Source organism: Abramis brama (genome assembly GCF_963993115.1).
Source record: "Abramis brama genome assembly, chromosome: 24".
In the NCBI taxonomy this organism is placed as follows: domain Eukaryota; kingdom Metazoa; phylum Chordata; class Actinopteri; order Cypriniformes; family Leuciscidae; genus Abramis; species Abramis brama.
In genome coordinates this window covers 2,202,768-2,226,036 of record NC_139986.1, presented here as the reverse complement: position 1 = coordinate 2,226,036, position 23,269 = coordinate 2,202,768, and the positions used below count along the sequence as shown (strand labels likewise).

Below are 23,269 nucleotides of genomic sequence, written 5' to 3'. Positions count from 1 at the left end.
TTGTACCCATTCTAATCTGAAGGGGACGTCCGGCTCGTCCGTCCTCTAGATCAACCTTGCGTCTGACAGCAGAGGAGCTGTTTTAATCTAGTAAATGTACGTTGGGTTCCAGTAAATCAGGTGTGTGGTCTGTTGCATGTGTTCGCTGACGGCACGTGACCTCTAACCTTCACAACAGCTGCCGGACAGAAACAAAACCTTGTTGTTGGACCTTTAATAGTGAATCCTTTTGACAGATAAGTGCTGTGTCACAATCCTGGGATGTGTTTCTGCTTGGTTGATTATATATGAAGGTATCAGTAATGATTATATCTTTAAGTTAGAGGTTAGCTTTTCTGGTGAAGTTTATTTTTTTTATTTTTTTTTGCAAGTGCAATGGAAAGTGTTGAAAGAGTTCCCATTTATTCTATGGTCCAACACATTTCATTTGCAAATGCTTATGTTTTTCTACTAAAACTAATTTACTTCAAGTGTTTAAGTACAAGCTTTTAGATCGAAAGCTCTTTAAAGATCATGCAAAACATAAAGTTAGTCAAGTGTGTCCAAACTTTTCATTGGCACTCTACATGTGCATTGTGTACAGAATCATATTAGTGTGATTATTTTTCATGCACTCTTTTCATTAGAAATCTTAGGAAAAATATTTAAAAGAACGGATCCGGTCATTGTTTTCCAGAGCTTGTTTGGCAGTCGTTCAGAACCGGGTTTGATCCTGCATCCAGTGAGAGGCCAGTCACTATGACATCTCAATTCTCTGTAGTGCTTGCATATGTTCAAAGAAATCCAAAAATATAAAATCCAGACTAAAATGCAAAATCTTTCATCATTTACTCACGTTGTACCAAACCCACATGATTTTTCTTTCTTTCTTTTTTTTGGAAGTTTTTTCATGTTGCTCTGCTCCAGACAGTAAAAGTGAATGGTGATCTGTCAAACTCCCTAAAACAACAAAAAAGTACCATAAAAGTCGTCCATATGACCCGTGCACTGTATTACAAGGGTTTATACAAAAGCTGTGAGTAAGAAACACACCGAAATGTAAGTATAAGCCACTGGAAATCTTCCCTTCCATCGTAGCTCGTGCATATTATTGAATAAATAAGTTCATATTCAAATTGGACACTTTACAGTCAGTAATAAGACAGTAATCAATGACATTTGGCATCATGACATCAAACCTGGTGTTACATTCTTGAAGCTTCTTATTAGATTATACAAAAACGTGAATGAGATTTGAGAACAATAGTGGAGGAGAAGATCAGTGATATATTTCTCAAGGTTCACACAATGTCATGTCTGTGCTCATATATATGGACATTTCTGACACTGATGATCACCATCCTTTAATATATGGAAGCAAGCGGCTTGGACATTTTGGAGATATTTTAGCATCTCTACCCACATTTATTTTTTGATTTCATCTTGTGGACCATATTATGCCGTCTTTTTTCCACATACGTTTCATGTTGTTCTGAGTTTCTGTTTGTTTATTATAAGGTTGTTGTGAAGCTTTCAGACTTAAAGGGATAGTTCATCCAAAAATAGTTTTGCAAAAATGAAAATTCTGTCATCAATTACTCACGCTCATGTTGTTCCAAACCCATAAGACTTTCGTTCATCTTCAAAACACAAAATTAGATCTTTTAAAGACGCCTGTGGTAAAAATCCAACTTTTAATGTTGTTTATGTGTCTATGTGGTGTTTTTAATATGCTTTAAGACAAACCATGTGTAAATTCATAAGTCGACTCCATTGCTGAGTATTTTCTCCTTAAAACTGCAGTGAACCAAAGACAGTCTCAAAAACACGCTTTGAAATCGCTGGTGTTTCTGACGTCACAAACTACCTTGTAACCAATCAGATCAACGTGTGATCGTCAACCAGTGGATCTCTGAGCTGAGTGAGTGAGTTTTGCTTTAAATGATTAACAGATTGAATTTAGGCTTTTATTCACATATAAACATTGATCAATGCACACATCATATATGGTAAACAGAAACTCAAGCATGAGAACCAATGAGTTCATTACCGTGTGTCATGTGTGGTTTGAACCAATGAGGTTTGTTGTTACACATCAAGTGAGTATGGTTGAACTTCTCGCTGATCAGTGTTTATATGTGAATAAAAGCATAAATTAAGTATTTTCATCAAATAAAGCAATCGAGTCTCTTCAGGAAATTTTTACTAAATCACTTGATTCAAATGGATTAATTTTACGATCTCTTTATGAACTTTTTGAAGCAGCAACTTTTGACTTTTGTGTTTCGAAGATGAACGAAAGCCTCACGGGTTTGGAATGACGTGAGGTTAAAATCGAGTAAAATAAAATAAAAAATCATCCAACTTTTCATCTCAAAATCTCTCAACAAAACGTTTGTATTTTAGAGAAGTATCTTTCAATATTCCAATTCAGGATTTTTTATGTAACCCCCCCTAAACTCCCTTTAGACTCTAAACCCCTTTATGTTTCATGTTGCGATAGAGAAGCTCAGAATGTGTGTAAATCTCTGTTGCACTGGTAATATCTCTTGTTTGATGCTGGTCTGGAAAACGCCCGTCTAATCTGATCTTCTTTTCGTCCCTTCCCTGTTTTCTTCGAGCAGTCCACTCTTGTCTGATCTCAGCTCTCATTGCTCGTACTGCCAATAAGAAAGAACCTTTTTTTTTTTTTTTTTTTGTGTACAATATAAGCAGTATTCATGTGAGCCAGCGGAGGTCACACAGTAAATTACCTTGAAATTGACCTGGAATGGCATGTGGTCAATGCAGTATTGTGCGGCTGGTCTCTCGTTTTTTTTTAAGGGTTTTTCTTGCCAATCTGTCATAGAGGAATCTTAATAAAAATGCTGAAAGCAAACAGTTGTTATACATGCTTAAAAAAAAACTGAGTGAAAAGAAAGCCGATCTGTTATACCATAAAAATTCACTTAATATTGCTTGCCATAAGTCTAATGCATTAAATGCAGATCCAAATGATTCCTGGTAAAAGCTATGTTATTCACCTTGTACTTCTTACTTGAGCATTAATTAATTACTGAATCATCTGTGAAAAAAAAAAAAAGATTTGTATCATTTGTACGTCTGTAAAGTTATTTATACATACAGTAAATGATTTACATTTTAGATTATGTCAAAACGTCAAGTTTGTTTGTTTTAGTGTCTCCAGCTTTTGGAATATGTTGAACATTGCTCTAAATAAATAAATAAAGTTATTTCTGTTGTCCCAGGGAAACCATATTCCCTATAGTTCTATCCTGTTTAGTCGTGTTACAAGATAGATATCAATGTGTATGTAATTCATGTCCCAGTCCTGATCTCCCTGTCTGGATTATTTTGTGATAAGGCCAGCTGACTGCTCCCTTACTTGTTCTGTTTTGTTTACTGCCCAAAATGAGACCAATCAAGAGACCAATACAAACCTTAGATAAAATCATTCATTTCCTCAAAACTATTATAACCCTCCTTTTCTACAGAGACTTCGACAGCTAATGGTACTTTACAACAAGGGTCTGCACGTTAACATTAATTATTGCAATAGATAAAAAGAACTAACATCAACAACAGTTTTACACCATTTTTTGACCTATTTTACCTAATTTATAAACATTTCAAGTTGGATAAATTAACTGTCAATTTTTGAACCAACATAAACTTCAAACCTTATTGGTGCAGTGAACACAATGGCCAATCAGAGACATATATGTTGAGTGTGTGAATGCAATGGCCAATCAGAGACATATATGTTGAGTGTGTGAACGCAATGGCCAATCAGAGACATATATGTTGAGCATGTGAATGCAATGGCCAATCAGAAACACATATGTTGAGCGTGTGAACACAATGGCCAATCAGAAACACATATGTTGAGCATGTGAACGCAGTGGCCAATCAGAAACACATATGTTGAGCATGTGAACCCAATGGCCAATCAGAGACATATATGTTGAGCATGTGAACACAATGGCCAATCAGAAACACATATGTTGAGCATGTGAACGCAATGGCCAATCAGAAACACATATGTTGAGCGTGTAAACACAATGGCCAATCAGAGACACATATGTTGAGCATGTGAACGCAATGTCCAATCAGAGACATATATGTAGAGTTTGTGAACGCAGTGGCCAATCAGAGACATATATTTTGAGCGTGTGAACCCAATGGCCAATCAGAGACACATATGTTGAGCGTGTGAACACAATGGCCAATCAGAAACACATATGTTGAGCATGTGAACGCAGTGGCCAATCAGAAACACATATGTTGAGCATGTGAACGCAATGGCCAATCAGAGACATATATGTTCAGTGTGTGAACACAATGGCCAATCAGAGACATATATGTAGAGTTTGTGAATGCAATGGCCAATCAGAGACATATATTTTGAGCGTGTGAACCCAATGGCCAATCAGAGACATATATGTTGAGCGTGTGAACGCAATGGCCAATCACAGACATATATATTGAGCGTGTGAACACAATGGCCAATCAGAGGTGTTTAAGAATCAGTTCAACAGCACTCAAAATGCTTGAGAGAAAAAAAAATTAATTTCAATACCGATTTTGTACGGAAGTCTGTACTTTTGACAACACTAGTTGCATTTGGATCTTACTCTCCATGTTCTCTGAATCAACCCACTTTACATTAGCGCTGTAACATATTGGCCTGCCGTTGAGCTGGTTAACTCTTGTGCAGTGCTCTTGTCCTCTGAGTCACTTCATTACAGTGAATGAATCAGTCAGGTCCAATAATAAAAGTGATAGATGAGCATGTGACTGTGTCATTTTCCTACATCTTAAATCATACGGATGACTGTCAGCCACAGTTATACCAGGAGGAAGATGAATCAGATCAGTTCAAGCCTGAAGGGGATTTACTACGAAAGAGATACAGTACATAAAAGTGGAACAAATATTCAGTGAATTTGCTCCTGAGTGTTATAGAACAATAGATGTGCAGTGAAAATAATTCTCCAGCTCTTGGAGTATTTGACATGGTAATGGATATGACAATATTGATATGTTTGGTCTTGGTGGAACAGATCTGCTGCTGTTGTTGGTTATCGCTGTTGCAGAACAAGTACACTACCTGCTACTGCCAGTAAATACACCACGCTGCTGTGAGCATGTTAGACTCTGTATGTAAGGCTGCTGTATAATATAGGGCAGAGTTTTTCAAAGTGTGGGGAGCGCCAGAGCATGCCAGAGGAGGCGCGGAGAGTGGTAAAAAATTATAGCCTAATAATTAGTTTAAATTAATAAATTAAAAAAGTTAAATTGTTACTATTCTGAAAATAAGGCCTCATTTACACTGCAGGTCTTGATGCCCAATTTACTGTCTGTTTATTACACGTTCTTTCAACTGTATTTACACTTGCCATACTATCTGAAACATCGCGCATGCTTAAAGGGTTAAAATCTCTTGCACAGATGGACGAACGCGAAATATGCTTGATGCTCTGCGATATAGGCCTATGCAAAGTTCGCCGAACATCACCATGATTTTGAGACGGAGGAGGATGAAAAGTGGCATCATTGCAGCCTGCGTGCTTCAGTTATTGTGTGCGAGAGAGATCTCAGGACTGGCGGGAGCATATTCTGTTTAAATATTGGCTTTAGCAAGGAGCAGTGGGTCCGAAATTTTAGGATGAGCAAGCCAGCCTTTGATATGTTGTGTCAATGTGTGTCCACATTCCTGTCCTCCGAAACGTTGTGTCGTCGGGCCATCCGTCCCTTTGCAGATGCGCGTCGGGGTTTCTCGTCATTAAACCGCGGAGACATTGATTAATCCCTCAGAAAATCCGATCTGCCTGTTTACATGACAGTTGCATGGGTAAGTTGTGTCAAAAGGGAGGCCCATTGTCTTAAACCCCTGATATAGGGTACATGAATTACTCACAGCAGATCTATACAGGTGGAGCTGGGGAAGATGGAGGTCTTTCTGAAAGCACTCTGCAACTAATACAACAAAGGCTGACCAGTATCTGAAGGTTGAGCTGCAAGCTCATTGGCTACTGATACAGCAGGAACCAATCAGCTGTAACCTATAGAGAATGATGTGATTGCATCAGATTGAGTTAAGGAGTTTCATGGCAGAACTTTGTATTTACAATATACTATAATTTAGATACTGATATAGATGTTTTAATGATTAAATGATGACAGATTTTTTATTTTGTTTTAACACTAAAGTGATGTATTCCTTTAAAACGAGCACCAGAAATCACACAGAAATGAAAAATGTAAATGCATTATGCATGAATATGATCATATTTAATTAATCTCTGTGATTAAATACAATAAAATATATAATTTCTATGAATAAGAGGATTTGCACATCTTTATATTATATTTATACATAAAATGTTTACCTTTTAGATGCTGCCAATACATTAATAATGTAAGTTTTAGAGTCTATGCAAACAGGTGAAAATGTAACTAAGTTCAAATGATAAATAATGAGTTCATGTTGCTGTGTGATTCTAAGTTTAAAGTTGTGCTCGTCTTTTCTTCTCTATTGTGTCGTATATCCAACTGAAACGGCTTCTGGAACAAGAACAAATGTAGGGAAGAGAAGAGAAGAGATACAGCAAGAGGGAGAGGAAGTTAGGAACCAGGAACATAAATTGAACACAATAATGATGTGCACTGATAAATCATTTAGAATAAAAATAAAAACAAGAATTGTCTATTTTGATTTCAAATTGACTTAAAATGGTAGATCCCAGAATTATTGGACATTTGTTATTTCATCGTACATTTCTTGAAAGTCCCATTAACAGGCTCATAAATGTTCAATAGTCAAGTCACCTTTATTTATAAAGCGCTTTTTACAATACAGATTGTTTCATGGCAGATTTACAGAGATAACAGGAAAATAATGCAATAAAGTTTGTTTCGGCTGTACAGCAGATCTAGAAGAAAATAGCGTCATAGTCCAGGTCCAATTTCTATTGTAAAAATCATCAGTTATAAATTTAGTTCATTTATATATATATATATATATATATATATATATATAGCCGCTCTGGAGAAAACAGTGATGCCATCGTCCAGTTCAGTTCAGTGTCAATGCAGGCAGATCAATAATATTGTTGAACCACCATCTCGTCTCCCTCTATGGTAGGGACAGATATATAGGCCTTACATTGGATGAAGGGGTGGGCTCTCGTTTTATGGCTTCACAGCGAGGGGTTTCTGGCTGTTCTCCAGACTGAGTGCAGGTTTACTGTGTGATGGGGCAGATTCCTGTAAAGCGAGGGAGTGAACGCCAACTCAGCGGTTAAAAGGGACTAGTCAGGCAGAAGCAGTAACATTACGGCAGTCCTGGACCCTGTAATGTCAGCCACAGGTCTCAGAGGCGTGATATATCATGCTCAGTGTAGTCTGTGTGTTATGTGTGTGCTAGCTTTTATTGAGGGCTGACTCTCACCCAGCCTTCCGTTTGATTCATTTGGGTTGCATTTGTTTGATACCAGTGGAGATGCTGGGAATAGGGTTTAAAAGCCTTTGTTCTGGTCATAGGGAAAACACATCTCAGGGATTCCTGGGATGTTTTGAAGGAGGATGGTGGAGTTTGTGGTTGACTACAGAGGGTGGAGAAGATGAAATGAAGGGGTTGGGCTTAGGGTGGAACCAAACTAGATGAGTTTAGACATATATTCATATTTAGCATCATACGTTCCTATACATGTTCCTACACGTTTCTTTTCATGTAAATAATGATTACAGGGGCAGAAGACTTATTTGAATGCAGTTCCTTCCACAATATGGTATGACCTCAAAACACTTTTATCATAGTGCATGATTTGTAAACTAATTATTTTTAATGTTTGTATCACATAACCAGCTCCATATGTTTGGCTTTTCTGATGTAGTAAACTTGCTCTGTCGCTCACCTGAGACAGCATTGCTCTTATGATGTGAAGCACTCGGGTACGGGAAACACAAGTCACGATTAAAGAGCTCAAAGACATGGTTGCCTTAGCAAATGTGTTTTTATCTCACGTTTGCTTTTGGTAACACTATCGCTCAGGTTTAAGGTGGTATGTTATTTTCAAATGCGAGAGAGCAGTAGGCTAACCTTTTAGCAACACTCACCGGACATTTCATTTCTGAACTGCCACAATACTCAAAACCACCCTCGTAATAAAACGTTGCCAGAATTACGTTCATCTGTTTAGTATACAACTCAACATGATATTAGCGTCACTCGCTAGACATGTCAGATGTTGTGAAGTTTGGAAGCTTGTTTCCGCCACAGAATAAAAAATAAAAAAGGTAATTGCGACTTTTTGTGAGTTTATATCAATGCAATTAAATATGCAATTGCGAGTTTATATCATGCAATTCTGGCGTTATATCTTGCAATTCTGAGAAATAAAGTCAGAATTGTGAGATATAAACTCGCAATTGCGCGAAAAGAATTCAGAATTGCGAAATGTGACTTTATAACACGCAATTGTGACTTTATATCTCGCAATTCTGAGAAATGAAGTCAGAATTCCGAGATGTAAACTCGCAATTGTGAGATAAATAGTCAGAATTATCTTTTAAAATGTTTTATTCTGTGGCGGAAACAAGCTTCCATACACAAAACATGCAAGAAGAAATGTAATATAATTTTGCAGAAATGTCATGGTGCACATTTTTTCCAATGAGCCTTGGTTGCATGATGAATTTTAACATCAAGCCAATTGCTTGAACTATAACAATATTACAGGCAGTTTGTGCTACTATTCAGTTATTCTTAGGGGTGCTTACTAAGTCAAGATGATAGAATGAGAAAAATCGTATTGATATGCACTGAAGGAGGAACCTAAGCCTTATCTAGAGACTCAACAGACTTGTGCCAGAAACACCCGAGTAACCATATAGCAACATACTATATATAACTCACAAAATCACCCTAGCATCATGGAGGGACATTTATATGAGGTTATTGCTGAAAATGTAAAAATCTGTTTGTTTTCTGTAGCAATGAGCGATCTCCCTTCATTTCTGACGCTGGTGTCTTTCTCTGCTGATCTGTGATTACATACATCTTGCTCTATTTGTGTCGCTGTTGAATTGTGGTTGTCCAAGTAATGTCCAGTACAGCCGAAAGTGGTATTGATCCGGTATGACTGTGAAGGATGGGCTTGAACTCAAGCATTAGCGTGGTCAATATTCCTCTAAAGGTCCATTTTATAGAAACTCTTTGATATTTAGCCATATTCACAATTTGATTTTGTAATTTGAAAGTCGAGCAAAAGTAAAGTTTTGCAAATGCATTGTCATGCTTTAAAGATGTACACTTATTTGGATGTGTTGAATAACATACATGATTATAATTTTAACTGTAAAATGTTAATTTCCTAAATTGCAAATGTGTTTTTATAAAAATATTACAAGTTTCGGTAACACCTAATTTGACAGATTCCTTGTTGCATATGTTACATGCACTTAGTAATAACCGTAAATTATGCATAATTAGAAGCAAGTCAGCCTTAACCAAATCCTAACCCTAACCATACATATGTTGTTAATTAATATTAATAAGAACATCTTAAAATGAAATGTAACTCAAGCTTCTATAGAAATTACATATATTTTAGTTTACCATAAATGCTTGTCAGTACATTCGGCGGTACACTTAACCATATTTCAACTGTATAAGTAATAAGACTGCATATATGTACTTAAGTGAATCAAAAAAGCACTCAAAGGTTAATTTTTAATACATTATAAAACATTTTCATTTAATTTCAATTACCATGCAATTAAGGGTCTGGAAACTTTACATTCAGTTTGCACTTAAGGATATTCTTTAAGCATATCATTTCTGTAATAAGTGCTCTTTTGTTGCTTTTCAGAACCAGCGATTATGAGTTTTATTCCCTGGACAGCAAAAAAATAAAAAATATAAAAAACACTTCTGATATAAAAAGCATTTTGCTAGCTTGAGAAATCCAAAAATAGATGTTTAAAGAGCAACAGAGGGAGTGGAGAGAGACTTTCCTCAGGCGGATTGTTAAAGCTGGACTTCATTACTCGCTCCCCCTTTTAAAGGGATATTATATGATGGTTGTGTTTGGCCTTCGTTTCAGGACGGGGGGGTGTTTTCTGGTCCCTCTCTCCCAGTCCGGAATGGAAAAGAGAGAGCAGAGAAGAGAGAGGGTGGTCTTTAAACGCAGCGGTTGAAGGGTTTGAAGTTTCTGTCTGGATTTCAGTGTCCTGGAGAGACGGGCCGCCCTTTCCTGTTTTTCTCTTCGCTCCTTTTTTTCGTCTCTTTTTAGTTTTTTACTTTTTGCATTTGCATTTATCTTTGTGTTATCTTAAGAAAATGGTAACACTTCACAATAAGGTTCATTAGTAAACATTAGTTAACTACCTTAGTTAACATGAACTAAGAATGAACAATACTACTACAGCATTTATTAATCTTAGTTAATATTAATTTCAGCATTTACTAATACGTTATTAAAATCAAAGGTTGTATTTGTTAACATTAGTTAATGCACTGTGAACTAACATGAACACACAATCAACAGCTGTATTATTAACTAACATTAAAAAAATACTGTAACAAATGTATTGCTCATTGTTAGTTAATGTTAGTTAACTAATGTTAACTAATGAACCTTATTGTAAAGTGTTACCGGGAACATTACAGTAGGATCAGAAAGTCAATGATGAAAAAGAACACTTTCATCAACGGCTGAGTGTTGTTGTGACACTATCTGTGTCTCAGAGTTGTACCAGGCTTTTACCACAGCAATGTGTAGATAGAGATATCATTCCCATGATGCTCTCTGTTCAGCATTCCTGAGCCCAGCTGTGAAACCTCACTGAACAGAACCATGTTTTTTTTTTTGACACCTTAGTGGTGTTTTACAACATGGCTTACGTTCACACACTTAATTAGGACCTAAAGTGTGTTTTTTTGCTGGATGATTTAAAAATGAATGTTGACTTAACACATTTGTTTTCATTGAATTTAAAGGGATAGTTCACCCAAAAATGAGAATCAGCCCATGATTTACTCAGCCTGAAGTCAATCTGAGTTATATTAAAAAATGTCCTGGCTTACAAGCTTTGTAATGGAGTGAATGGAGGATGAGATTTTGAAGCCCATAAAAGTGCATCCATCCATCATAAAAGTGAATCCATACTGCTCCGGGGGGTTAATAAAGGCCTTCTGAAGCGGAGCGATGCGTTTGTGTAAGAAAAATATCCATATATATAACTTTATCAACTAAAACAACTAGCTTCCGGCAGACGGCCGTACGCATCAACTTGCGGTGAAAGAGTAAAGATCCTTGCACACGGAGTCCGAATTTCTGAATTTCGAACCTTGACCTGATGCATGATGCATTGACTATTCTAGTTAGTAAACTAAATTGAACATTGATTAACAAAATGTTTTAGCTTTATCTTAAGTGGAAGTTCTACTTTTATATTATGGATAATTTGCCTTTTGTTTATGGTGAGATTTAGCCTGGTTAAAACCAAACCATTCTCAGTAGTAACTGAGTTATGGTCTGGCAAAGCTCCTTTAATAACTCATTTCCCAAAGGGGCGTCACCAACGGACGTCGCTCAAATGCCTCTGGGCGCAATTGGGTAGACCTAAAACTCCTAAAACCAATCAGAGCGATCGGCATTGTGTAAAGCCATATGCGGTGTCCCAAAGTTACACTACGCCATAAAAGTATGTACTCTTTTTGTGAAGAAATTGTATTTACTTTTGAATGTGTAGCAAAAAAGTAGGCAAGCTTTGGGACATACTACTTCGTCATCTTTATCGGACGGATCTGTCGCGTGCATCCTGTCATGTAAACTGCCCTGTCAATCATCTTGTCACAGTTAAAATCCTCTATTAAATCTAATTTAATTTCCTACCGTTTCGGAGAGAAATGTAGTAGCACGTTCATCTGCCAGTGGGTCTTTCATGGAGACTGTCCTCATGTGTTTGCAATTTGAATATAATAATGCATTTAAAAGTTGGTGCGCTTCACCAACGGACGTCGCTCAAATGCCTCTGGGCGCAATTGGATAGGCTAGACCTAAAACCAATCAGAGCGATCGCCATCTTGTAAAGCCCGCCTCAACATTTCTGATTGGTGCCGCGATTTCGAGGCCATGGAAATGGCCTTGAATGAGCTCTTTGCCAGACTTACTTCTCGAGCAAATCTGAATTTGCCGGAAGTTGTCTGGGTTTTCCCAGGCTAGGTGAGATTAAGATGTAGCTGGTTTGAGAAGAATGTTTTTTGAGGTATGAAACACCTTTTAAAGCATTTTTTCCTGTCATTGTAAAGGGAAGATTCTGTGTGAGCTAAACTCTCAGTGACACCCGGTCTAATCTGGTCGCTCTGCCCGACGTGCTGTCTGCACTGTGTGTATAAAAGGCACGCTGAGAGGAACAGTTTTTAGCACACACAAACACACACACATACACACACACACACTGACTGAATTACTCGAGACTCTGTTTACTATGAAGAGACTTCTGTTCAGTGTAAGAGCGTTCAGAGGTCTTAGCGAGTTCTTCTGATTGGATCTGGCGTCCGCAGGTCATCAGTGTCTCAGTGTTTCAATGTCTCAGTGTTTCAGTGTCTCTGAGACACCGATACACTGAGACATCGATACACTGAGACACCGATACACTGAAACACCGATACACTGAAACACTGAGACACAGATATACAGAGATACTGAAACACTGAAACTCTGAGACATCAAGACACACTGTGTATCAGTGTCTCTGTGTATCGGTGTCTCAGTGTCTCTGTGTCTCGGTGTGTCGGTGTCTCAGTGTGTCAGTGTTTCAGTGTCTCAGTGTTTCAGTGTTTCAGTGTCTCAGTGTTTCAGTGTCTCGGTGTGTCGGTGTCTCAGTGTGTCAGTGTTTCAGTGTCTCAGTGTATCGGTGTCTCAGTGTGTCAGTGTTTCAGTGTCTCAGTGTATCGGTGTCTCAGTGTATCGGTGTCTCAGTGTATCGGTGTCTCAGTGTATCGGTGTCTCAGTGTATCGGTGTCTCAGTGTATCGGTGTCTCAGTGTTTCGGTGTTTCAGTGTCTCAGTGTCTCAGTGTTTCAGTGTATCAGTGTCTCTGTGTATCGGTGTCTCAGTGTCTCTGTGTCTCGGTGTCTCAGTGTGTCAGTGTTTCAGTGTCTCAGTGTTTCAGTGTTTCAGTGTTTCAGTGTCTCAGTGTTTCAGTGTCTCGGTGTGTCGGTGTCTCAGTGTGTCAGTGTTTCAGTGTCTCAGTGTATCGGTGTCTCAGTGTGTCAGTGTCTCAGTGTTTCAGTGTTTCAGTGTCTCAGTGTATCGGTGTCTCAGTGTATCGGTGTCTCAGTGTTTCGGTGTTTCAGTGTCTCAGTGTCTCAGTGTTTCAGTGTATCAGTGTCTCAGTGTTTCAGTGTCTCAGTGTCTCAGTGTCTCAGTGTCTCAGTGTTTCAGTGTCTCAGTGTCTCAGTGTTTCAGTGTCTCAGTGTTTTTCTGTGTCTCGGTGCCTCGGTGTCTCGGTGTGTCGGTGTCTCGGTGTATCAGTGTTTCAGTGTCTCAGTGTTTCAGTGCCTCAGTGTATCGGTGTCTCAGTGTCTCGGTGTTTCGGTGTCTCGGTGTCTCAGTGTCTCAGTGTCTCAGTGTTTCAGTGCCTCAGTGTATCGGTGTCTCAGTGTCTCAGTGTTTCAGTGTCTCAGTGTCTCAGTGTTTCAGTGTCTCAGTGTCTCAGTGTTTCAGTGTCTCAGTGTTTTTCTGTGTCTCGGTGCCTCGGTGTCTCGGTGTGTCGGTGTCTCGGTGTATCAGTGTTTCAGTGTCTCAGTGTTTCAGTGCCTCAGTGTATCGGTGTCTCAGTGTCTCGGTGTTTCGGTGTCTCGGTGTCTCAGTGTTTCGGTGTCTCGGTGTCTCGGTGTGTCTGTGTGTCGGTGTCTCGGTGTTTCGGTGTCTCGGTGTATTGGTGTTTCAGTGTCTCTTAGTGTTTCAGTGTCTCAGTGTTTCAGTGTCTCTCAGTGTTTCAGTGTCTCAGTGTCTCAGTGTCTCAGTGTTTCAGTGTCTCAGTGTCTCAGTGTTTCAGTGTCTCAGTGTATCGGTGTCTCAGTGTCTCAGTGTCTCAGTGTTTCAGTGTTTCAGTGCCTCAGTGCCTCAGTGTCTCGGTGTCTCGGTGTATCTGTGTCTCGGTGTCTCGGTGTCTCGGTGTCTCGGTGTTTCGGTGTCTCAGTGTCTCAGTGTTTCAGTGTTTCAGTGCCTCGGTGCCTCGGTGTTTCGGTGTCTCGGTGTCTCGGTGTCTCGGTGTATCGGTGTCTCGGTGTCTCGGTGTGTCGGTGTGTCGGTGTCTCGGTGTCTCAGTGTTTCAGTGTCTCAGTGTATCAGTGTCTCAGTGTCTCAGTGTTTCAGTGTTTCAGTGCCTCAGTGTCTCGGTGTTTCGGTGTCTCGGTGTCTCGGTGTCTCGGTGTATCGGTGTCTCGGTGTCTCGGTGTCTCAGTGTTTCAGTGTTTCAGTGCCTCAGTGTCTCAGTGTATCAGTGTCTCAGTGTCTCAGTGTTTCAGTGTTTCAGTGCCTCAGTGTCTCAGTGTTTCAGTGTCTCAGTGTTTCAGTGTCTCAGTGCTTCAGTGTCTCAGTGCTTCAGTGTCTCCGTGTTTCAGTGTCTCAGTGTTTCAGTGTCTCAGTGCTTCAGTGTCTCTGTGTTTCAGTGTCTCTGTGTCTCAGTGTCTCAGTGTCTCAGTGTTTCAGTGTCTCAGTGTTTCAGTGTCTCAGTGTTTCAGTGTCTCCGTGTCTCAGTGTCTCAGTGTTTCAGTGTCTCAGTGTATCGGTGTATCGGTGTCTCAGTGTATCAGTGTCTCAGTGTTTCAGTGTCTCCGTGTTTCAGTGTCTCAGTGACTCAGTATTTCACTGTCTCAGTGTCTCGCTTCAGTGTTTAAAGGCTGGAGTTCTTCTGAGCTTCATCATCTCTGCCCATTGAGTTTAATGGAAACCACATGCATTACATTCAGCAGGGAAGTAAAAGGCTTTTCCAGCTTCAGCCTGGACTCTGTTTCTGTTTCCAGTAGCCGTAACAGCACTGGTTATGTGTGTGATTTCTTTAGGACTATCATTGACGTGTGTAATTTAGAGGAAGCTCACTTGCATCAGGCGTTTCTTACATCAAACCAGTATCATGTTAAGACTATGTCAACACTTTTGGATAATGATATACTATTTGTAGATTGTGGTGGCAGCCAGAACGTCTTTCAAATCATTACACTTTTGTTATGCTGTGTATGTTAAACTATTGTGTAAGTCATTTGGCAATTTATTAAAGAACTCATGAAGCTTATTGAGGGCGTTTATATGCTACACTGTAAAAAAATTACATGATCAATAAGTTATGACAACATGTTTTTACATTGCTTTAACTCATCAAAATTAGTTAAGCAATTTTAACTTTTTTTTATATATATATTTTTACATTTTTTTGATGGCAGTTTAATGTAATTTAAGTTGATATGACTTAAACATCCAAGTTGACTGAACTTAAAAATTTAAGGAAGCAACTTTTTTTACAGGATACTTCTAAAACCTGACCAAACGATTGAACTGTGAAACAAGCTGTCACGACTGGTTTTGCACGATCATGGTGTAAACTAGATAATACTGGCTATAGCTAAATAAAAAGAGATGAGACTTTCCTTTGTGAAAAAGAAGTCTTCAGTGTGCACTTGTAATGTACTTAAAATCTTAAAAAGATACTGTACTTGCAGATAATATAATCATAATAATGAAATAAAAGGCCACTTAATTACTTAAAGAAACACTTTCATGACTGCTTCTTAACGCACTTAAGTACACTTTTAAACAGTGCACTTTGTGATTAAACGTTTTACGTACATTTTAAATCATTATATTTGATCTTTTCAGTTTCAGTGGAAATTACATTATATTTTAGCTTTCCATAAATGTTTGTCAGTACAGTCGGCAGGACACTTTAATCACATTTCAAAGATATAGAAGTAATTATGAAATTACATAAAGATGTATACTTAAGTCCTACTCAAGTGCATGGGTCAAAAACACTCTAAAGCTGCACCTAATATATATTTAAACTATAATCCATTTTTATTTAATTGCAATTAAGTGTTCAAAAACATTGCATTCTGTTCATGCTTAAGCATATTCTTTCTGTAATAACTACTAATTTTAAAAGTATGCAAAAGTACTTGTTTTTCACAATGTTGGTATGTTTTGTTAGGAGATATATGTCAGGAAACAGGAAAGAAAACAGTATTTATCAAACCCATACTTCAAATTAAGGAAACTTATTTTAGCACGACTGTAATAATCTTAACCGCTTATACTTTTGAATAGATTTCACTGATTACTGAAGACATCAGCGCATGCAACGCGCTTTTTTCAGCCCCTCACTGACACGTGGAGCCAAACAGAGGATCATTTATTAACCAGATGCAACACAAAGTCTCATGGGACACACTGATCAATAATGCTTTACCTGCAGGACACACAGCTTTCAGCCGGCAGAAGTGCTCTGATCTAATGACAGATCAATGTGAGCCAGTGTTACTGGAAATAAACTGGATATATATATATATATATATATATATGGGTGGATGACGGATAAGGATTTAAAATGGGAAAAAAATAATGGGAAAAAAATCACATTTTAGGACTTTCTATACTTATTAGAGTGTTGTGTATGTAATGCAATGACATGTACACATTTCAAGAATGTAATTAACCATTTTTATTAACTATATATATATATATATATATATATATATATATATATATATATATATATATATATATACATATATATATATAATACAATCCCATTGTGTTGTACCATGAACCATACATTTTTGTTTTGTTACTCTGCAGCTATTGCATTTATATTAGATTTGGTTACACTTTATTTTAAAGTGTCATTGTTACAGTGTAATTATATATTTAAGTACTGAGTAATATTATTTAACTACATGTATTTACTATAGGGTTAGGGTAGGATTAGCGTTTGGTTGAGGGTTAGTTGGGTTAGATGTAATTATGCATAATTTACTGTTATTACTATGGTAAGTACAAGTAACATATGTAACAATGACACTGTAAAATAAAGTTTTATCTTGGGTTTTTCCTAGTATATTTCTGTACTCTGCTCTCCTGTTGAGGATATTGTTTGTCCACTCGAGTAACACCCTTTGCCGAAGGGAGTCGGCAGACCCTGCAGCGGTTCCTCTTTCAGGAGCTGAGAATAGATGAAGGTTAATGACCTCCCGTGTATTTAAGGTCATCACTGAAAATATGAGCAACAAAACATCTTTTTCAGCATTTCAAGGTCAGATCAAGTAGATAAACTCTTAAAAATCGGTTCTTTATTGGCATTTATCGTTCCATAAAGAACCTTTAACATAAAGCCTTTCAATTCAACACAAGGTTCTTTACACTATTCAAAATACTGTTTCCAAAACGGGGGTTTTCACAGCGATGCCATGATAGAAGAACCATTTTTGGTTCCCCAAAGAACTTCTCAGTGATCATTAACCTTCATCTATTCTCAGCTCCTGAAAGAGGAACCAGGGCTAACTTAAAAACCTCCACCCATAACCATAATTCACCGGTCGAACCGTTTCCTAGTGGCTCTTTCCCCGGACAGTGAAAACCCCCTTCATTCTTAAGAGTTATGCATGTTTAATGTTCTTCATGGAACCATAGATGACAATAAAGAAGCTTTATTCATTAACTCATTTCTTAATCCCTTAAAGAACCGGGATACGAAGATTTTTACCTCAGTAGCATTTCTTGTTTAAAAGAACCTTTATTTTTAAGAGTGTATAGTTAAAAAAGTTTCTTTCAGTTATTACAATTTCACACTTTGAAAATGGTTCTGTTAAGAGCTGATCACTGAATAGTTCATTGGGGAAGCAAAAATGGTTAAAACCCCCTTTGAAACCTTTATTTTTAATAGTTAAAATTGCACTTTTATACTCTTTCCAGTGTTCCTTGATATATAACATGGCATTGATTATCATAGTAATATACAGTGTGCTATTTATGTAGTTATTTTAAAGATCCTGGTCACTAAAATAGTCATTGATACCATAAGGATCTATTTTCTAACCCTTAAAGTATGATTTTTATTGTCATAGCCCAATGATGATGGTTTCATTCAGTCATATTAAATAATATATTTATATATTATAATTGATATAATATATTAAAATAAACAGCTTAGATGTTACCACATTCATTGTTTCCCAGAATAATCTGTGCTTGTTTTGAAAGTGAATCCACCGCTTATGGTTTTTGTCTTTTTCTTCTAGATGGACCTGAAGCTACTTTTCATATCAACATTATTAGGGATCATTTGTTGCGGCCGTGCACAGCAAGGTAATGTGAACTTTCAGATCAGCGAAGCTTGAAACGCTGTACTGTAACTCCATCAGAATTAATAAGCGCTGGGTTTGTTTTGAGGCTCTCGTTGGACAGTTAAATAGTGCTGTCATTACTCAGAGGTCGGAGCGTTATCCTAATGGAAAACAGTAGTCGTCTCTGGCTCCAGTTACTGCAAGTGAATGAATCGACTGGCCAGATGTAAAACGCTCTGTCTCTTGTGTTCTGCAGAGGGCAACGAGTGCATCAAAGCCAACGCTTTATCCTGTGGCGAGTGCATACAAGTGGGGGCTAAATGTGGATGGTGCACTGATACCGTGAGTAGCCTTACAATGCCACGCATTCTTTACTTTAACTCTCCATTGCTGAAACAAACACATTTATTGCCACAATATACCATTTGTGCAGCATCACACTCATAATCACAGCTGTACTGATATTCAGACCAACAGCATGACTGTGATATTGCTTTTATACAACAGGACCAGAGAGATATGATGCCAAACAAAGTGACTCAAACTAAGTCATTTGATATTAATAGTTAATAGGAACAGTAATGGCGGATAAGTGTTGTCATTCCATTCATGTTTGGGAATCTCGTTCCTCATGGAAAGATCGTGGTGATGCTTGAGTTTGTGCTTATATGAGTCCTTATAAGGAGTTTCAGGCATCTATGATAATAACAAAATATTATTGAATCATTAAATACAGAAACAGGCACCAGGGAACAGTGATGATGACATTACTACTGTCTTATTATTTGCTAATTACATTATAAGTGTATTTCGTTGCTGAGTTTGACTATATCAAGGTGTCATAACACATTTATTTTTTAGGGTAATTAACTTTAAGATCAATTTTCTTTTCTAAAATGTTCTATTTATTATATGATTTTTAAATTTTAGTAGTACTTTCATGTTTTGTATGAGAATTGACACTAGCATTAAAAAGTTTTTATTTTATTTTAAGAAATTAATACTTTTATTCAGCTAGGATGCATTAAATTGATCAAAAAATGGCAGGAAATACGTTTACATAATACATTTTATTTTCTATTCATCAAAGAATCCTGAAAAAAAATGCATGACAGTTTCCACAAAAATATGAAGCTGTTTTCAACATTAATGATAATCATAAATGTTTGTTGAGCATCAAATCATCATATTAGAGTGATTTCTGAAGGATCATGTGACACTGAAGACTGGAGTAATGATGCTGAGAATTCAGCTTTGATCACAGGAATAAATAACACTTTACTATATATTCACATAGAAAACAGATGATTTACATTATAATAATATTTCACGGTTTAACTGTATTTTTGATCAAGTAAATGCAGCCTTGGTGAGCAGAAGAGACTCTTTCAAACACATTAAAAAATCTTACCAACCCCAAACTTTTGAACAAATATAAATAATCTGACATGCTTAACACAATCACATATAACAGCCTGAATATGTTCTCCTCACGCAACAGGAGTTCCTGAAACAGGGAGAGCCGACATCGGCGCGCTGCGATGAACTGGAGTCGCTCAAGAAAAGAGGCTGTTCGAAAACCAAGATCGAAAACCCTCACGGCAGCCAAAATATCCTGAAGAACAAAGCAGTGACCAACCGCAAGAAAGGAGCGGAGAAACTCCGACCCGAGGACATCACACAGATCCAGCCTCAGAAACTCAGCCTCAAACTCAGATCTGGTGCCTGATCCCTTACAGTCGTTGCTGTTGTTGATCTGCGCAAGTGATTGTGGGAACACATACTAACACATTTTGTTATTTCTGTAGGGGAACCTCAAAATATCAGGCTGAAGTTCAAGAGGGCTGAAGACTATCCCATAGACCTGTACTACCTGATGGACCTGTCCTACTCCATGAAGGACGACTTGGAGAACGTCAAGAATCTCGGAACTAGTTTGATGAAGGAAATGTCCAAGATCACCTCAGATTTCAGGATAGGTGAGAGTCTGATAAGATCATGCTGCAAAACTAAACTCTCTGGTAGTTTGGCTTGGTTCTATTAGAGACCAGTGTTAACCCTGTAAAGCCTGACGTAATAACGGTCATACATTGAAAAATAAAGTCGCGCAGTGGAATGGAAAAACTTGATTTTGAGAGCTTATTAATTACGAAAACGTTTTTCAGTAACTGTTGTTAGTTTTGTTTCGTTTTCATTTATGTTGAAATTTCTATTTTATTTCAGTTTACGAAAATGTTTTTTGACCAAAAGTTTTCGTTTACGAAAATAACTTCGTTCCGGACAGGTTTCGGCTCTTTCGTGGAGAAGACGGTGATGCCGTACATCAGCACGACTCCGGCCAAGCTCCTGAACCCGTGCACTGGGGACCAGAACTGCACCAGTCCCTTCAGCTACAAGAACGTGCTGAAACTCACCAGCAACGGCCAGCAGTTCAACAGTCTGGTGGGGAAACAGCAGATATCTGGAAACCTCGACTCTCCCGAGGGAGGGTTTGATGCGATCATGCAGGTTGCCGTCTGTGGAGTGAGTATTAAACAACTGGAGGAGGGTTTGCTCTGTTTTTACGTTATTGATAAAGTAGAGATGCACGATATATCGGCCACCATATCGGTATCGTATCGGTTAATTTTTAATGTTAAAATTTGGCCGATATATTAAAGACAATAAATAATGCATTGTTTTCTTTAGAGATCTACCAATAGTGATTTTTTTATAATCAATGCCTATATAGATCATTTGCATGTTTATGTGCCTGATAACCGATATGCAGAACCGATATTTATTGTTTTATTCCTGTTTTTGACAATTATAACAACAGCACTGTACTTATTTAACACACACACACAGAGAAAATCAAATTCTGCGCTTTTATTTCCGACATGTGCTCATTCAAGGCTGTTTTATTTAATTCATGTAAACTTACGTCTTTATTGGGACAGGACTTGATGGATTACGTGACTCTGTGAGTTTTTCTCTATTTTTTAGCATAAAGTTTAAACTACATATCAAGCATTTATGTAACATATCTCATTTGTGCATTAATGGCTGTTATGTTAAATACGATGTGAATATGATATTACAAAACAGATACCCAATTATGGAAAAATGCTTACATATCAGGAAAAATATCGGTAAAACCGATTATCGGTCGATCTCTAATTTCCTTCAGTTGAGACACTTCAGATGTGCACTGTTCACCATGATGTTTTTGAATTGCTTGAAATATGATTGGAATCACTTCAAAAAGGAAAATACCGTTAAGTGCAACATGCAAGTCTGACATATAAGCTACATAAAATTATAATGAGAACATCATTATAATTGTGTGATTGGGACATGGCTGTTAAAGGCATAGTTCACCCAAAAATGAAAATTAGCCAATGATTTACTCACCCTCAAGTCATCCTAGGTGTATATATGACTCTTCTTTCAGACAAATACAGTTGGAGTTATATAAAAAAATTGTCCTGGCTCTTCCAAGCTTTATAATGGCAGTGAATGGCTGTTTTGAAGTCCATAAAGTGCATCTGTCCATCATAAAAGTGCATCTATCCATCATAAAGTGCATCTATCCATGATAAAAGTGCATCTATCCATCATAAAAGTGCATCTATCCATCATAAAAGTACATCTGTCATCATAAAAGTGCAGCTATCCATCATAAAAGTGCATCTATCCATGATAAAAGTGCATCTGTCCATCATAAAAGTGCATCTATCCATCATAAAGTGCATCTGTCCATCATAAAAGTGCATCTGTCCATCATAAGTGCATCTGTCCATCATAAAGTGCATCTGTCCATCATAAAAGTGCATCTGTCCATCATAAAGTGCATCTATCCATCATAAAAGTGCATCTGTCCATCATAAAGTGCATCTGTCCATCATAAAAGTGCATCTGTCCATCATAAGTGCATCTGTCCATCATAAAGTGCATCTGTCCATCATAAAAGTGCATCTGTCCATCATAAAGTGCATCTATCCATCATAAAAGTGCATCTGTCCATCATAAAGTGCATCTGTCCATCATAAAAGTGCATCTGTCCATCATAAAAGTGCATCTATCCATCATAAAAGTGCATCTGTCCATCATTTTCTCCTTCTTCCTGTTCTCTCTCTCTCTCTCTCTCTCTCTCTCTCTCTCTGTCTCTCTCTCTCTCTCTCTCAGAACCACATTGGCTGGAGGAATGTCACCCGTTTGTTGGTGTTCTCTACTGACGCAGGTTTTCATTTTGCCGGAGATGGCAAACTCGGTGGAATCGTGCTTCCCAATGATGGGAAATGCCACTTAAAAGACGGCATGTACACGATGAGCCATTATTATGTATGTATATGACATTTTCCAGCAAGGCTATAAAGCCGTGTCTTGAACATTTGGGTGGACAAAAAAAAACTAGTTTTTTTTTGGGGGGGGGTGATGCTGTCACAAATGTAATGGTCCTTTTGTTTAAAGGAATTTAAGAAATAAAGTATTTAAAGATTAAAAAAAAAAGAAAAAGAAAGAACTTGAATCTATTGTGAAGTAATGCATTTGAACTATTTGCAAACAATATTTTTATTTTAAAATATGCACATTGATTAATCGTATGCCTAAATGGCCCCGTTTCTCACATTCAATCACTATTTATATTGCACAAGTCATTTAAATGGATATTTTCAATTTAAAATTTGACAGATTTGTCCCCCTCAATGTCTACGCTCCTGTTTTCAGGTGATTTTCAGACCAGATGTGTTCGATATTCAACTCATATCTTTCCTGTCCTTTCCTGACTAGGATTACCCCTCCATCGCTCACCTAGTTCAGAAACTGAGCGAAAATAACATCCAGACTATCTTCGCCGTTACAGAAGAGTTCCAGCCTGTTTATAAAGTAAGTCCATAGATGATTATCTTAATGATGTGTATGAAAGCGTGTGTGCATGAGCAGGAGCACTCTC

At 37.7% G+C, this 23,269-nt stretch overlaps 1 protein-coding gene across 2 annotated transcripts in view; it reads left to right on the top strand.

The window, feature by feature from the left end:
- itgb1a (integrin, beta 1a) overlaps window positions 1-23,269 on the top strand; it is a 37,701-nt gene that overhangs the window by 1,490 nt on the left and 12,942 nt on the right. For both annotated transcript variants that reach the window (XM_084102664.1, XM_084102665.1), the window contains exons 2-8: window positions 18,289-18,355; window positions 18,590-18,675; window positions 19,835-20,054; window positions 20,142-20,312; window positions 20,618-20,856; window positions 22,501-22,656; window positions 23,107-23,202. In XM_084102664.1, coding sequence (XP_083958790.1) covers window positions 18,289-18,355; window positions 18,590-18,675; window positions 19,835-20,054; window positions 20,142-20,312; window positions 20,618-20,856; window positions 22,501-22,656; window positions 23,107-23,202 — 1,035 coding nt within the window. The remainder of the gene's footprint in view (window positions 1-18,288; window positions 18,356-18,589; window positions 18,676-19,834; window positions 20,055-20,141; window positions 20,313-20,617; window positions 20,857-22,500; window positions 22,657-23,106; window positions 23,203-23,269) is intronic.